At 40.5% G+C, this 16,696-nt stretch overlaps 2 protein-coding genes across 6 annotated transcripts in view; one reads left to right on the top strand and one right to left on the bottom strand.

Moving 5' to 3' along the window:
• The window catches only part of LOC140992037 (peripheral plasma membrane protein CASK-like), a 44,661-nt gene extending 35,599 nt beyond the window's left edge, over nt 1-9,062 (bottom strand). For all 4 annotated transcript variants that reach the window (XM_073462256.1, XM_073462258.1, XM_073462257.1 and 1 more), the window contains exon 1: nt 8,201-9,062. In XM_073462256.1, the coding sequence (XP_073318357.1) occupies nt 8,201-8,265 (65 nt within the window). In that variant the 5' untranslated portion in view covers nt 8,266-9,062. The remainder of the gene's footprint in view (nt 1-8,200) is intronic.
• A 3,062-nt stretch (nt 9,063-12,124) lies between these two features.
• On the top strand, nt 12,125-16,271 carry cenpl (centromere protein L). Of its 2 annotated transcripts, none has more exons than XM_073462525.1 (5): nt 12,125-12,191; nt 13,045-13,219; nt 13,323-13,574; nt 14,549-15,139; nt 15,225-16,271. In XM_073462525.1, the coding sequence occupies exons 1-5, from the start codon at nt 12,172-12,174 to the stop codon at nt 15,297-15,299; spliced, it is 1,113 nt and encodes a 370-aa protein (XP_073318626.1). In that variant the 5' UTR covers nt 12,125-12,171; the 3' UTR covers nt 15,300-16,271. The 2 variants fall into 2 exon arrangements, with proteins under 2 accessions (XP_073318626.1, XP_073318625.1); XM_073462524.1 differs by having other exon boundaries at nt 13,320-13,574.
• Nucleotides 16,272-16,696: the final 425 nt, after the last annotated feature.

The raw sequence follows: 16,696 nt of genomic DNA, 5'->3' as shown, positions 1-16,696 counted from the left end.
GAGGAGGATATTCTGTACATGGACAGAAAATTTCAAAAGAAAAACTGCTTTAGTGAAAGGAAACAATTAAGATAATTGTACTATAGAGGCTAGGCAGGGTTTAAAAAAAACAGTCTACTAAGCACCGCAACCTGGCACAGATATTATAGTAAACATATTTTACTGTTCAAGCCAAAGACAACCTGAAAACAACCTGACAACATCATTTTTTAATGACATAAACATTCCTCTCTTTTGACATCTGCCTCTAGAAAACAGATGGGAAGATGACACATTCAATAATGTGATACTTTATTGATCCCAGCAGGAGTTCAGTGTCTTGCTTCAGGACACCTCAGCTGAGTGGATGCTTGCCAAGCTGGGGGCTTGAACCTTTGGTTTTCCAGCTGAACGACAGTCTCTCCAATCCAATTTACATAAATGAGCCACCAGAATACTAGAAAGATGTCTTCATGTGCAAGCCAAAATAGCACAAACATCAAATATGGTCAAATCACTACAGAGGTGTACAATATCTACAAAAACTCCATAATAATGGTTCACAAAGACAGGATTTACTGCCTGACATTGCAAGGGATTGTCTTAAATTGTATACACAGGTGTGATATCACCCTAAAATAATATCACCATAATTCAGGACATTTTGCAATAACGATATTCTTGAAGATATGAGGAAAATATTCACAAGTATTTTTGGTTTAGAACTCACAATAGCTGCTGAGCTCTTCTCATACTCAACCAGGTGCTTCTGCCTGAAGTGGTCATGTAATTGTGTTGCCCCCTTTTGTTGTTAGTCTTCTCGCACTTCTTACACTGTGTCCTAACTGCATGCGACGTGGGCGTCCGTGACATAATCAGCTTGATTTCATTGTTTCCTACCGGAGTGTCCTAACACTATCTCTACCTGCTGTTGGTTATATTGTATGTCATGTCCACTAGAGAAACATCTACATATCACAGTACATCTACTTTAGCAAACTCACCTATCTTTTACTTGAGTGGTTAAGTCTCCAATCTGATCTCCAGCGCACAGCTGGTTTACGAGATATAACCGAATGTATATTTAAAGGATTCAGTATGTGAAATATGCAACACCGTGTTCTTACTGCATGCAAGCATCCGACATTGCATCATGAATTAATTAATTAATTACTTAGTTAATTAACATTAATTTAACTTTCATAGTTAGCCATGCTTTTTGTTGCTGTGCGTAACGGTGTGATATCATTACATCAGTTGGAGTATTGCCGTTAAAAATAATCCAGTATCATCATGAACAATATCTAATGGCACACCCCTATGCAGATCATAGAGTCCTATGAAAGGACTCATTGATTAAATCAAAAAAAAAGACAGAGAAATGAAAATAACCATAACTTGCAGCCTTTAAATGTATTGATACAACTAGAACAATCCTCTGCACATCGCTATGTTTAAATTAAAATACACTGCTACAAATTTTCTGTGAGGACAAGATGTTGACACACATCTGACAAATCAGTGAACATGATGAGAGCTATATCAAACTGAAAGGCTAATATTAAATATTTTTTGAGTAACTGTGCCTTATCTAATTTGCTTGTTGAACCAGAAGAATAGATAAGGCAAAGCTAAAACTAATAAAAAATTACTTTCCTGCAGCAAAGCACTTGATGTAAGATTTGTATACTAAAGGTTTGGGACGAAAACTTTCATTAACCACTAAAACTATAAAACACTCAATGAAAAGTTGAAATTTAAATGCATTGCAGATTTTAATGTCCAAGCAATTTAATTATCCAGCCCAGAATAAGCCAGAGGACTGATCACTTCATTGGTTTAGAGTGAGTCGCACGTCCCAATATTCTTGGCTCTAATGAGCACCCCAGGGCTGAAATAAAGAGCACTGTGACTGCAACAGTGCTTCTCAACAACCTAAGTCCTATTCAAACAGAATCATTACAGACAGAAATGGATTTAAATTGCTTCAGCGCTTCGCCAACACTTCAACTAGAGTTGAAATCTCAAAAACAGGCCTCTGTTAGTGCATCATGTTCACATCACATCATCATCATCACATATTTACTATGTAAACTACAAACAATGAGCACATAATGAACAGGGCCTGCATAGCCCACGACTGTTCAATAGCTCGTGTCATCTTTCACCACAGTTAATCCCGTCAGAAGTTAAATTGACACCTGACCTATCTGATCTTCCTCTATTGAGATAAGGCTTGTATAACCACAGGGGAGTTGAATAAACTATTACATACATGCGCATCAGTGTGCATCTTTATAGCAGTGCTACGTAGACATATGCAGCTCTTGCTGTTGCCATGCAACATATGCCCTGCTGAATCAGGGGTCCGACTTTCTAAGGTTCAAATATTTTTGACTTTTTGTTATTTGGCTCTCAGTTCTGAAACTTACTAAGCTCTCAGTGATGCCAGCAATGCAAAAGCACATCTTTCCGACAAAAATAATGAGAGGAACAAGGCAGCAGTGAAAGGAGAGAATCCCGGTAGACAATGAGCCTATCTTGGTACTTATAAACGCATTCACATAGTGCCCTAAACACAGTCTAAACTCTATAGTTCTTTGCTATCACAGAGACTGGTTAGATCTTGAAAAAGAAGACACTATAAAAAGGTGAATAATAAGATGAAATCCCATAAATTCATGCAAAAAAAAATCTCAAAATGAAATTACTAACCGTCTTTCAGTAGAAATCACACTAAACATGGCTCTCCTTAAAATCCCACTTTAGAAGAGATTATTACTGGACAGTGATGGCGTCCACAGTGCTCTCAATCCCACCCAGCCCGGCTGCTCCTCTCCGACACAAGCCGATCAGGGACAATAATAGACGACTTCTCCAAGCAACAATAGAAGTCTGAAGGGGGTACGGACTGGATAATAGGGTTTATGTAGAAGTTTGAAAGGAGCTGAGGTCAAAGGTTAGCCAGAGACAAGCGAGTATACAACAACACCAAGTTCATCCAATAATGCAAGACAATCACAATGACAACTCCGACATTGCAAGGCAGGAGCTAAATGACTACTAATCACAATAAACATAGTAGGGATTAGTTCATTTCACTCACTCATAACTATAGTATTTTTGGAGAGATGTTCCGATGGCATTTTTTCCCTCCTGATTCCGATACCTGAACTTGTTTATCAGTTGATACCAATTAGATACCAGTGCGTTAAAATGGCTGGGGCAGGTTTCCTGTCACCCAATGGAAACGCAAAGGCCAACTGTAAATTTGCTGGGATGTGTTACACAAGTTGCTTTTCATTTATGGACACTGGCTACTTCTGCTGAAAAAAAATTCTGTTCAGTTACATAAAGGTGTACAAGGCATGATGGCCAGGGTCTGCACAATATGGTTAGTAATTAAATCATAGAGATTATTGCAGATATTGCAATTCAATATGATTCACAATTAGTTGGAATGATGATTTGTGCATCACAGTTTTCATTTTCACTGGATGACTATCATGATAATGTGACATTTGTTGGGGTCTGTAGCAAGCAAACATGTTATCTCACATCTGGAGAACAAGATTTGTAGGCCAGGAGTATCTCTGCAGCAATACAGTACTTAACAGGGTTTCCTCCAGTGTACTGCAGGCCTAAGTTGGACCCCTCATCGGGCCTAAGCCTTGAAAATTTCAAAAAAATTGTTTCTTTAAATAATGGTTAATAATGTGATGATGAGGGATCGAATAAGGTGGAATTTCAACTGTGAGAGAGTGCAGCACCTGGACAATCTACAGCATGCTCACGTTAGGCTTATCTTGTAATTAATCTTCAAAAACACAAACGGTTGCAAGCTTGTTTTGATTTAGCTTACCTTTATAAATATATTTTTATTTTATTGTTTTGCAATTTCTGCTCCGTCACTTAAAATACTTACAACAAAGGAGACCGACTGACCAACACACACACTACAACTTAAACAACTTAAACAAAATCTGAGATGAAGAGAGTAACTCTCAGCTCAGTCTGTTTCTGCACCTGTTAAACGTCTTGGACAGTGACGCGTTTCCCTGGAGCTGACGTAGCAGCAGAGAAGGTGTTCTCCATTGCTGGAGACATGACGTTAATAACAACACAGCATAGCACTCTGCCTCCCCCTCGTTTTATTATTGTCAAACAGGCAGGACACTGTTAAATTTGCTTTCAAAATAATTCACTAACTAATGCAGTTAACTTTTTAAAATAAAAAAGCAGCGGGCCATTTTTCTTATTTGCCAGTTATATTCCATATTGTATTTCAGTGGACTTAGGACACTAGTGAATGGTTTGACACACAGTATACTGAAGCAGAAGACTAAAAATAGTGCCCCCTTTTCTATTCATTCAATCGAGAGTTTGTTTTGAATTGAGATTCTGAATCAAATCGGCATCTAAGTCTTGCGATTGTATCGAACTGGAAGATGAGCATATCATCCCAGTTCTAACTATTAAGATGTTTATTGAACAACAGTTACAGTGGATAGAAAACTCATCAGCAAATCATCTATTGGTTAAGCCTGCAACGGGCCTCCATCAAAAATTACACTAGGTCTCCGCTGTGACCTGCATGAAAAGATACTTGCTACCAAGCCTAATAACTTTTCTTGGGAAACCCTGGTTCATTATAATGCTGTTTTATTACACATTTAACTTCATCAAATGGTTCAGCCTTAGGTTTGGGGCTAATAAATTACATAGTATCAGATGATGCATACTCTTGTGTACAAACCAATACCTGATCCAGCATTTTAGGTTGTATCAGAGACATTTCCATTACTGGAATTGGTATCGTTCCTAGTGTTATTCAATTAATGTGTCCTGATCAGACACTGCTGACTGTATCTGATCAGGACAGTGTGCCAGTTTTTTTTTAATTCGCCTACAAATTATTTGTGTTGGTTGGCCATTACTGAACTAACATATGTCTCATATTCATTCAGAAAAAGTCAGACAGAAAAACTTCCTGAATTTCATTTAAGGTGGAATAACAAGAAAACAAAAGTAATGAAAGCCTGGAGGAGTTCTTCATAGAAATAGTACTGCCATCCAGTTAACCCAATGAATGGACAAATTATGATCCTGCCTTCAATCCATTCTGTGCACAGATAAATAGTGCTATCCCCTTATGTGCCAAAATAGCCTTGCTTCTGTCACAAAACATACTAGGGCTACAAAGTAGACACACAAATATCCTCTAACCAGAAAAGATAACATGGAATAAGGTTTTTATGGTGGTTTCCTGAGGCTATAAAGCATTTTCATTTGAAATTTTTAATTAACGGCCTGAGGTTTCTACTGTCTGCCGTGTTGTCCACTACCTACAGTAGCGCTGACAGTAAAACATGAGGTTAAAAACTAAGTGGGAGATGGCAGAGTGCTGCAGTCAATGTCTGCTGGCATTATTTATATCCTTAGCCTCAGGGCCATCCCATTCCCAACTCCACTTGTCTCCATTGATCTGCCTCTGCCTCTGCCTCCCTTCCCCTCCCACCCCGGAGGCCGAGGAAAAACGATCCTCCCCTTCTTCCTGCAACACATCCCAAGACACCAGGACTCAACTCACTTGATCCATCAACTGCGGTTTCACAAAAGAACCGGCAGGATAAGGGGGATTTTCTGGTCTTTTCTTTTGACATAAATGTGGCATTTTGCTTCTTTAATGAAGCTTACAATTAGCTCCAGACTATTCTTCCCTCATGCATTACTCTTCTACTGACGTGTGGGAACTGTGTGACCATACTAGGGTTGTCAAAAGACTGACATTTCTAACTTTGGTATAGTAAATATTGACATTTGTTACTAATGGAAAAATTTAAAAAAACACGTTGAGGGCATTACATTTAAGATTTTTATTAAAAAGTAAATATAACATGGCTTGTTTACTGAGAGTTAAGCACATGAGCATTGAAGTTAATTTACTTCTGGAGGAGATGGTGCTATGTGGGCACTACAGTGGTGCATGTCAATTTGCTGTCAGAGAGAAAAGGAAAAAAACACAGCAGCTATGGGTGTTTCAGTACCAAAAAAATTACTACTGGAACAGTCTCAAATATTCAGAATTGGTATGTATAGATATATCAATATTCTTGACAACACTAGACCATACCCAGCACAGCTACTCGGCACACTCAAAAAGTATTTGTAAATACTGCATTTGTCAGCTTTCACTGGTACCAAACTGGTGGAGGTTACTACATTTTGGCTATAAAAGTAGCCTGGATGTATTAACCTCCACAAATGTGGTACCACATGCAGACTACATGTAGGTTGATATCTGATGAAAAGAAAACACGTGAAAGCTCAGCTGGCATCGACAATGTCCCGTTAATTTAAAACAATAATCCCACTTCCCTGTATTTACTACCCCAATTCATTTGTATTGTCAAATTAAACCATACAAACATACATGGTTTGCCCTGTTATGGGACTCCAAGGTAGTGGTCCTGGGCCCACCATCAATTAGTAACCAAGGCATCAGGAAGTCTCAGCATAAAGCACAGGGCCTGAGGGTCTGACAGAGTGTGTCTCTCTTCCCTAGAACAAACTTAATGGAGCCTCAGACCTCCAGTGAGTGAAGCTTGCAGGGGGAGGGGACTGACTGGTTGCTCGGGACTAAGATGGGCCTGTCAGCCTTTCTGCCTCACTTCCAGTAGGACAGAGGAGCCATCTCTGACCAAACAGAAGGAAAGCATGTATACTGGGACAATTTTCAATTTTCATGGTACCTTGGTCCTTGGTCCATCTCATGGTTTATTTGTGCCTTGGCCAGTTTCCTTTTTTATATGAAGTAGGCCTTCAACTAAAATGTATTTTCTTTGTTGATTAATCTTTCAATTATTTTAAATAGATTAGTTGTTTGGTCTATAAAAATCCGAAAACTGGGAAAAATGTTAGTGTTATCTAAAGCCCACGATGACGTCAACCCAAAAATATTCAGTTTACTGTCATAGACAAGCAATAAAACCAGAAAATATTCACATTTAAGAAGCTGGGATGAAAGAATTCTGACATTTTTTATTTACTTCAAACTAATTATTAGAATAAAACAGTGATTGACAATTAATCAAGTAATCTTTGCCGCTCTACATGGCACCTTGATCTTGTGCATCTCATTGTTTCAACATGCCTCTGCCAGTCTCCTGGTTTATGTCCTATTTATGACGTATAATATTTATACATGATATTTATCATGTTGACTATTTTCTTGATAAATCGATTAGTTGTTTGGTCTAAAGAATGTCAGAAAATGGTAAAAAGAAAAAATCCAGTGTTCCAGAGACTTTTTTAAAATGATTACTCACACATATCAAACCTATTCTCAAAACAGCTGGTGATTAATTCAATAGTTGAGGACTAATCAATTACACATTGTAGCACTAATATAACCAACAGACAGTAGTATCAAAAAGCTAAAGAGTGTTTGACTGTATGTAGGTGGGACTTCTTTCAAACAGGGGGATTAGGAAAATCCTGTCTGCAAACACTGAGATGTGCAGCCAGAGGAATCTTCCATATGTCCTGTGTTTCAAACCCAGACTGACAGTCTGTCAGCTATGAATGAGAATTAATTTCTTCACCAACTACCAATACATGAAATTAGAGTAGGAATATGGTCAAATGTTGGAATTTTTCAACCACAAAATATATTTAAACAAGGTAGAAGGACACTGAGATCTGTACTCCTCCAGCTGTAATCACAGAAGTTAAGGTCTAACACATGTTCCTACTCAATCATGTACACTCGCTGTCCTGCATGGTGGTCAGGGTGTCAGGTACAGTGTGAGCTTTTCAAAGACCTTCTTCACAGCAGCCATTTTGACATGAAATAGTAGGTTAACACAGGTGTTACTCATAACATTAATTAAGGCTCTGTAGTTAGATCAGAATCTCCATTAATGACATTAGTGACACCTGTGTTTACCTGTTTCATGTCAAAATGGCTCCTGTGAAGAAGCTCTGCATATAAAGAAATGATGTGCTTGTTATTAAACCCCATGTAAAAGTTAAATGGCAATGCACTCCGAGGAGCGTCCTCACCTCACCCACCCACCCAGTGAACTTTACCCTTGACAAGCCTAAACATAAGAATAAGTGTCCAGTCAAACTGAGGATGCCTCTGCGAGTGGCAGAGGGAGAGGATAACGTCACTGTAAAACACACAAAATAGTCGCAGACAAGAGCAGTGGTTACTTACTTCCCGATCACCTCGCATAGCTCGTAGACATCCTCGAACAGCACGTCGTCGTCCGCCATGGTCATTCAGGTAAACGAGGATGCTCTCCTCGAGATATCCCACCCACACGGGTATTTGGAGGAATCAATGATAACGTATCTTTTCGCCCAATCTGGTTACGATTGCGCGAGACTGCACACTGCTGGTGATTTTAACCCCCCCAATGTCAGTGACAGTAAAAAAAAAAAAAAACAGTGGCCACTCAAAGAGTCCAAGTTAGCCGGCTAGCCACATTAGCTGGCGTCCAAGGCTGTCACTCCGCGGCCCCACCTTCACTTGAGCTAGTCTCCCGGTAGGCTGGCTAGCCAGCGAGCTAGCTAAATAGTAACCACAGACCAGACCCCAGGGCGTGGAGATTTCCTCGCTCGTTTGCAGAAAAACACCCCTCTTTGCATACCTCGGGTTTGAATCTTACTGTTGGGTACTGCCAGACACAGGACTCCCCTCAGTAGCATCCACGGACGCTTCCCTCACCGACCAAGATGCTCCCTTCGCCGCAAGCTAACGGGACTCTCGAAAATGGTTGGCTAGCTGGTTTAATGTGAGCTAGCTGTCGATGGAATAACCGGTTGGCTCGCGCCGTTATTGCGCTGTGCACACCCAGTGTATCACAGATGGCTTATCCCAGCGAAAACGTAATGTGACCGGGCTGCGATATGCTTCAGCTTCCCGAGCCCGAATGGAAGACCTTCGCGTGCATGTCGACGACTACTCTGCTGCATACACCGTCTGTGCTTGTGAATATTTGAAATAATATCGTATTTCCAACACAGCCGACCCTCCGTCCACCGTTGCTCCAGTTCCTACGCTGGCTTAGATGCTGGCTGGCTTTGACTGGCTGCTCCTCCGACTTCCAGAAATGCCAGGCTCCTCCCTCTATCGTCCAGGAAACTGGTCCGAACAGAGCCGAAATGGCCCGGGAGATTGGGCCCAGATTTGTATATTTATCCGAGTCGCTCGAGCCAAGATGGCGTGCGGTGGCGGTCCGATTTAGGCGCAGTTTCCTAATCTCCTCCAACGGTTGCATCCAGTGGATCCCGCGCAAGCGTCGACCATCAAAACCCCATCATCTTACGTCACCCTTTCCCCTTCTTATCCCCATCCTTTTAATATGCAGTTTATCCCCCTGTAAATGGTCTCCTCTGACAGTAATAACGTATTTCCCACATACTGACTGTCAGCAGTCCGATTAAACTGATGTATTTTCTCACCTAGATTATAAAAAGGGGAGACTGCAATTTCTAGTGATTCCCAAATTCCCATGGGTCCTTAGGGAGGTTCCTCAGCAAAATGAGGGACAGCTTAGTGTCTGTATAAATTTGACGATGGGATATTAGTGACACAGGTGATTATGATGTTATGATCTTCAACTCTACCCACCGGGATTTGCATGATTATCCAGCAAATCTGAAGCCTTTTCTTTTATCAAATGGCTAACATTTTTGGCCGAAGGCCCTGGAGAACCGTGTTAGAGGAGATTAGTGTGTATTAATGTCAGGATTAAGTTGATTTGCTTTCATGTAATCGTTCTGCAGGTGCAGAGGTTCCTCTGGTGCAGGTGGCAGATGCAGGGACGCAGGTGGAATTTTTCTCAGGTGTGGGAAGGAGGCAAGGCCTGACATGTGTGAGTGACGCCCCCTGGGGGTGATGAAAGGAAGCCTACACGTCTCGCTGCTCCATTTTGAGCATCCTGAAATAAAGTCCACTGCATTTTAATGAGAAAAACTGATAGAGGTCAAAGTTTGAACTGAGAGGATACAAGAAGGAATAATATCAATAACAATGGTCTAAGTTGATCCATGTTCACCGTCTTTATGTTGAATTATACACGTAATAAACTAAAATCTGTCTGGATATATTCTCTGTAAGCAATACTACCACAGGACTCACCATATTCACAATAATAATTTATTATTATTTTCATAAAGTGGCCAAAACTATTTGCATGTTTACTAGGGGAATTCAACTTTTCCATTATGTACAAGCTTACACTTTAAAATATATTTTACAAAAAAAAATCACTATTGCAAACAATTGTGATGATGGCATGGTAACATTTAAGCTTTTAAGGTTGTGATCTAATAAAAACCCTGCTAAGTGACTGTCCTGGGTCAAAGCAAACTACCAATTTTAACAAAACAGCATTGAATATTGAGGATAAATCAGCCAGACCCTTCTCCAGTGGCCATCAGAGATTTAAAAAAAAAAAAGAATAAAAAGTTTGTGCTAGGAGACTAGTAAAACCACAAGGCAATACAAGTTCCCTCAAGCAGAAAGGTGAACTCATCCATGCAGACAGGGATAAACAAAGACATCTGGCTCCACTAGAGAGCGCTGTCCTCCTATGGCACCCTCTGCAGTTTCCATGGCGCTGCATCCCTTCTGCTCACACATCATCTGCAAGCCTCCACCATTGGTTGAAGCCCACCAGCAGCTACCGATAATCCGATTGGCTGTTGATGTGGTCATCATACTGTATGTATGGCAGTGTACGTGCTATTGAACAGTCCTCGATTCAATACACAGATACTTGCAAAACATATAAATGCATATGCACAGGTGCATACACATGGGTTCACAGGGCAAGGGTGAATGAAAGACTAGAAACAGTGAATATGGATGGAAATATATGCTAAAAAGGAGAGAAAGACGAGATGAATAGAAAGAAATGGGAAGCAGCATACATGGGAGAAAAAAATGAAAAAGCACAGTTTCCATGGTAACAGGGAGGGGAACGGTTTTGGTGGTTGCTTGTGAATCTGGCAGCGAGTGAAACATTCACTGCACTGATACAAACACACACACTTGCTTTTGTCACTTCGGAGGACATTGCATTGACTCACATCAACTCCCCACAGACTCGGCTAACCTTAACCATAACCTCAACCCACCTGATTGCTGAGTTCACATAATGAGAGTAATGCAAGTACACATACGCATATGCACACTCCGGTACCTCTGCACATTTCATTAATGTGAATGTATACGTCCTCCAATTTTCCCTTCATTCATTTAATTCCTCTTTCCATCCCCTCTGAAGCAAGTTTGGAATCAGTCCTTATGGTAAAACTTTAGTCTTTGCTGTTCTGCCATGAAATACTTGCAGTATTTCCAGACTGGTAAAGCTTTATCAACAGTTAATCTTCTATATAACACTATACTATAAATTCACTCATTCTCTGTTCTCCTGAGAATTAATCTGAAGTAAGTGACAACTGGCATCGCCCCAAGAAGACACAAAGAAAAATGGAGGGGAGCGGTTTAAAGCAGAAAAATGAGACATTTAATCTGCTCAACTGCAGCAGAATCTAGGACTGGCTGCTACTCAGGTTGCAGTGCGTGTCGAGGTTGGCGCCTCCCTGGGCAGCAACATCCAACATACCAAGAGGGGAAACATCCTCACAAAGTGTCTTCCAGAGTGTTAGACTTAGCTGAAACGCTGATGGCTTTCATATCCAACAATTCAACATTCTCTAAATTTTCTAATATAATGTAAACGCCAATCTTTATTTTCTTCTTTTTCTTGACTTCAGTAAAACAATGTTAAACTTCCATTCAGTGACTCTGCAGAAGGTTGATCAGTTTCACAATAGGCCTATTGGACAAAGTTGATGATGCATGAAATTCAGCAGAACAATTATAATTGTATGTATTAATGTTAAAACTTGTGATGTCTTGATGGTTTTATGAATGTTATAATAATAATAATATTTATTTATTTATATTACTGTGTGCTTATTCCTTCCCTTTGCCTCTCCCATGTTCCCTGTATTTATTTAAGTAATCAATAAAAAATTGTTAAAACGATAAATGAAAATCCAACTTCCTGTTTGGCTCGATGTGATTGGCTGACTCTACCGCGCAGACTCCTGGGAAAGCGCGACGTTCAAATTTGTTTCCGGTTTCCTTATGCTTGGGTCGGTACGCCAGACATGGAGCGACATCAAAGCAGGTTAAACTCTATTTACTTCGTACAAAATGCAACTTTCTTCAATATATTTGTCTTCGCTACAACAAAAAACGCGCATTTTCGTCAACATTGCTTTACGGCTCCTCTAGCCCGGATACTTGCCGTTCTCGTCCGTATCAAGCGACGGTCACGCCAAATAACATTGAATAATCGGGTGGTTTAATGTTGCCTTGCTTTTCATGACATGTACGGACCTATTACTATGACATACAAGACATTTTACGAATCGTCGACCTCTACTTTTCTATTCGGCATATATCCTATACCCAGGGGAGCATTGTGTTACATCAAAATTTCACATTTTATAATTGTTTTGTCATCTTATTCTGACAATGAGCTTCGCCCAAAGTAAACTAAATGGAAATGAATGCGAACTGAAGCTGTTTTGTATTCAGTTCTCCTGACAAAGTCAGACTTTAGCTAATGTTTCGTTTTAGGTTTCACGTTGTGTTGCCTCTAAACATGTGAGAAGTGCACGTTCAGTCCCAGGACAGTGGTGTCAATGTTATTGCGAACGGACCATAAGAAAAGGAGTGGCCTTAGCAGAGCTTTGGTTTGTGTGTATGTGTTGTTGCTGCTGCTTTTGTCTTAAAAAAACAGTCATTCAAGTGGGACCAACTGGTCTTTATGTATAATATTCCACCCCCAAATCTATCTTTATGAATGGATTGATAAGGGGCTATAACGGTTTGTAATTTCATCATGTAAATTAAGGGAATATGGTCACTTTCAACACAATCTCAATTATTTGTACTAGATTTTGGTCCCATGAAGTGCATTGCAATGACTATGACTATCTGGAACAATGATGTGATGATCTGTGTATTAATTCCAGTGCCACAAGGACTCCTACAAACAGTGTTGTAGCTGAGAGGAGGAGCAAAAGTAAGAGTTATCGTCAGTCATATCGCAGCTGCGTAGGTGCTGCCTCACGACTCTGCTTTACCCCAGGGTTCACAGCACGGAGGCTCACCGCCAGCAGAAGGGCTCCAAAGTCACACAATGTCACTGTGAGTCTATCCAGGCCATTGTACACCTTGTTTTTTATCAGTTTTTATTCAAAAATCACATACAATGAATCCTAACATCATTATCCTCTTCTTGTCAAAGGAGAAGGTGAATCCACAGCAGCTGGCCTTACTAATGAAGACAGAGTGGCAGCTGTCGTACGTTACACCCCTCTACCAGTTCAGACACACTCAGTTGAAGAGCTACTCCAGGCAGCTCTCAGCGTTCATTGCTGCAGAGAAGCAACAAGGTTTGGCCGTGGAGGTGGAGGGAGGGCAGAGCAGCTTCAGAGTGTCCATCTCTGTGGTGCAAGGGATGGTCGAGGCGGACGATGATGCCGAGACAGTCCTCATACAGGTAAGTAGAGAATACTGTAGAGGCAGAGAGAAGCTTTCCAGGCTACTGGTGTCCATTTGGACATGTGATACACAGTTGGATTTGTAAGCATACAAACTCATTCACAAAAATGTTCAGAGTGGCAGTATATTCCACATCATTCACTAGATGAAAATGAGACACAAAACATGATGCGTAGACTGCAAAGTGAACAGAGTCTAATTTTTAATATTTGCTTAGGGCAAGATTCACATTGGTATAATTATTGGTAACTAAATTAGTTTAGATGCTTTATGGCTATCTGCATTTTAGAAGAATTAAAGTATGAAATCTGATTTTTGTAATTTGTGTAAGTAGGTAAGTAGGTTCCTTTGCAAGGAAGCAGGCTGCATTCATCATCGTTGCCAGGGATGCAATGAATTTTTGAGAAAAGATAAATATAGCAAGGCTAGGGTACTGTGTGTTAATCACAGCAGCATTCAAGATAAGTTATGTCTCACCATAGTCAGAAGAGTGGGAGGAGGTGGGCCTTTGTGGACACTACAGTGGTGTGTGTGTGTGTGTGTGTGTGTGTGTGTGTTGACTCGCTGTCGGAAGCAAGAGAGGCCAAGAAAGTACAGCTGGTATCAGTATTGATACTAAAATTACTATTGAAACAGTTTCCAACATTCAGAATCGATATTTAGCGATATTTCAATATTTATAACACTACAACGGGTAAATGCAAGTTTTCTATTAGTGAAAAGAGAGTTAGATGCACAATTTGTGTACTTGGAAAAAAATGGAATTTGAAATGGCAAATGTGAAGGAACTTGTTTAAGTGTGGGTTGAATGTTATATATTGATAACATCAAAAATAAGTGAAAAGGACAGGGGTGTGGATTAAATCTTCCACTCTTCATATTAAAAAGAAAATGTACTTATTTTTGTGTTTGTGTCTTTAGTATGCCGTGTTCTCTGAGTGAGACTTTCTCTGTTTCCATTTCCCACCACAGATCCATTCAAAGCCTTTGTTTGCCAGGAAGGATGAGCCTCAGAGGCCGGTCTGGAGCGGCTGGCTGACCTGCATCAACGGCAACCCTGACTACCTGCGCTCGCTTCCAGAGGACTTCACCTGCCTGCCACTCTTCTGCAGCAGTGGGGCCGAGGGTCTCAGCACCGTGGTCAAATCATGGTTCCAGCAGACCTTCGACTGCTGCTTCGGCCCCCTGGAGATCAACCACACAAGCTTGCAGTGGCTGGCAGCTTTATGGACTAACTGCCACACAGAGTCCAGCATCCAGCACCTCAAAATGATTTGGACCCTCCCAGTGGTGCCACCGCTGCAAGTCACATATACAGTCGACCCCCGGGATGCATGGGAGCTGTGGAGGAGTGTGAGGAAGGATCCACGGGAGGAGAGTAAAGGAGGGGAGGAGGTGGAGGAGGAGGAGGAGGAGAACAGTATTGATATTGAGGAGGTGATGGAGTTCATGCAGGGGTTGAAGGGCCACTTCTACAGACATTTCAGGCTGGATCTGTCAGCTGGAAGCCTGAAACAGGTCACCACAGCACTGGGCTCAGCCAAGTACAGCGGGAAAATCAAGGTACTGTCTGGCACAAACAGCTGAGTCTTTCATTACACACACAGCCTGCAAAATACAGTTGTACTAATGTTTCTCTTTGTTTCAGATCTCCAACAGCAGATACATGATCACCACCTTTACGCTGTTGACAGAATGTGCCCTCCTCAAAATGCCCCTCTGAGTGGCAGAATAAAGACTTTTTAGTGCAACAGGTAATTGCAATAGCCACATTTGGAGAAAGAAAAAAAGACGGACCTGGAAAAATTGGACATGCAGCTTTTTAAAACATTTTTTTTATAAATATTTTTTTATAAATAAGTCTTTTTATTAAACTCTGTAAAAAACATGAAATTGTAAGTTATTTTTTGTACAATATTCTCTTTATAGGTGCGATATGTAATTAAATTAACAAAATTATTAACTTTATGTCATTGACCTATATGTAATGCGTTGCAGAGATATCTACTAAATGCTAACCAGCTAGCTTTGTTCTGGTCAGACACCCCATAGACAGCAAAATATTTGAAAACACCCGCCCAATGTCCCTCTGATTAGTTAGTGTTTGTTGCTTGGGTGGCCAAGGAATCGGTATAATGGGCTGTCGGGACGATGGCATGGCAACATGCTAGAGGGAGGTCTGGCATCTGTCTGTGCCCACATCTGGAAGCCTGAGTGGGAGTTACAGCGGGGTGACCCCCAGGGAACCAGGAGCAAAACCTGATTAGAAAACCATCTTGGTGTTGTTGGACAGAGACAGGGCAGAGCAGGCCAGGGCTAGCTGGTTAGCATGCTAGCTTTAGTAGATATCTCTGCAACACACACAGTACACAGCCGATGATGTTTCTTCTTTCTTTCTTTTTTTTTTGTTGATACTTTTAGTTAATTTTTAACTAAAATTCATACATATTGCACCTTTTAATAAAAGCCCAATAGTTAACATCAGGAAATCTATTTTCTATCCTCCAACATCTGAACCCAGGAAATGTTGCAGCTATAATTATGAGTGACTATTGAGGAAAACGTTCCAGTGTTTCTTGTTTACCAGGTTGTCTGCTTTTGCTCTTTTGTAAATACTCTCCTGTATATATTCTTGTCCAGGGTTTAATGTATTTTTGTCATTCATAGTTGTAAATAAAAGCATTATAGGATGCAGTGTGGTGGTGAATACTTTGACTGGTGCCTGATAAAGTAACAGTTGGAGCGAAACTCCCAAATTCTACACACTTGGAACAATGAGTCTTTTACAAGCAGTTATGGTTTTGTTCTATCTGTAAGTCCATTTTGTTATTTGTTGTGCATTTATTCCAATTGTTAACTTGCCAGATATTAAGAAACTTCCACTAGCTGCCCTGTACTGTGGGTTTCTATTCATTTAGAGCTAGAACTAGGCAATATAAAGACTATATATCATGTCAGATTTTGGATGTCATGTTGTGATAAAAGTCTTCTGGTTTTATATCCACATTACTGATGATTATTTATATATATATTATTGGTTTAATATTTGGTGAAAGTAACACATAACACATTATCAATGAACACCTAGGTCAATGAAATCCCCCAAAAATGCCAGTCAGT

The sequence above is a fragment of the Pagrus major genome, chromosome 24 (assembly GCF_040436345.1).
Source record: "Pagrus major chromosome 24, Pma_NU_1.0".
Classification (NCBI taxonomy): domain Eukaryota; kingdom Metazoa; phylum Chordata; class Actinopteri; order Spariformes; family Sparidae; genus Pagrus; species Pagrus major.
Note: the sequence above shows the minus strand (reverse complement) of the source record. Positions and strands in the feature narration are given on the sequence as shown.

Bases quoted from the DNA above. Each gene is read 5' to 3' on its own strand.
- cenpl (XM_073462524.1), top strand. From the start codon at position 12,172: ATGGAGCGACATCAAAGCAG. The intron at 13,575-14,548 runs GTAAGTAGAGAA...TTCCCACCACAG, and splicing joins CCGAGACAGTCCTCATACAG to ATCCATTCAAAGCCTTTGTT. The intron at 15,140-15,224 runs GTACTGTCTGGC...TCTTTGTTTCAG, and splicing joins AGTACAGCGGGAAAATCAAG to ATCTCCAACAGCAGATACAT.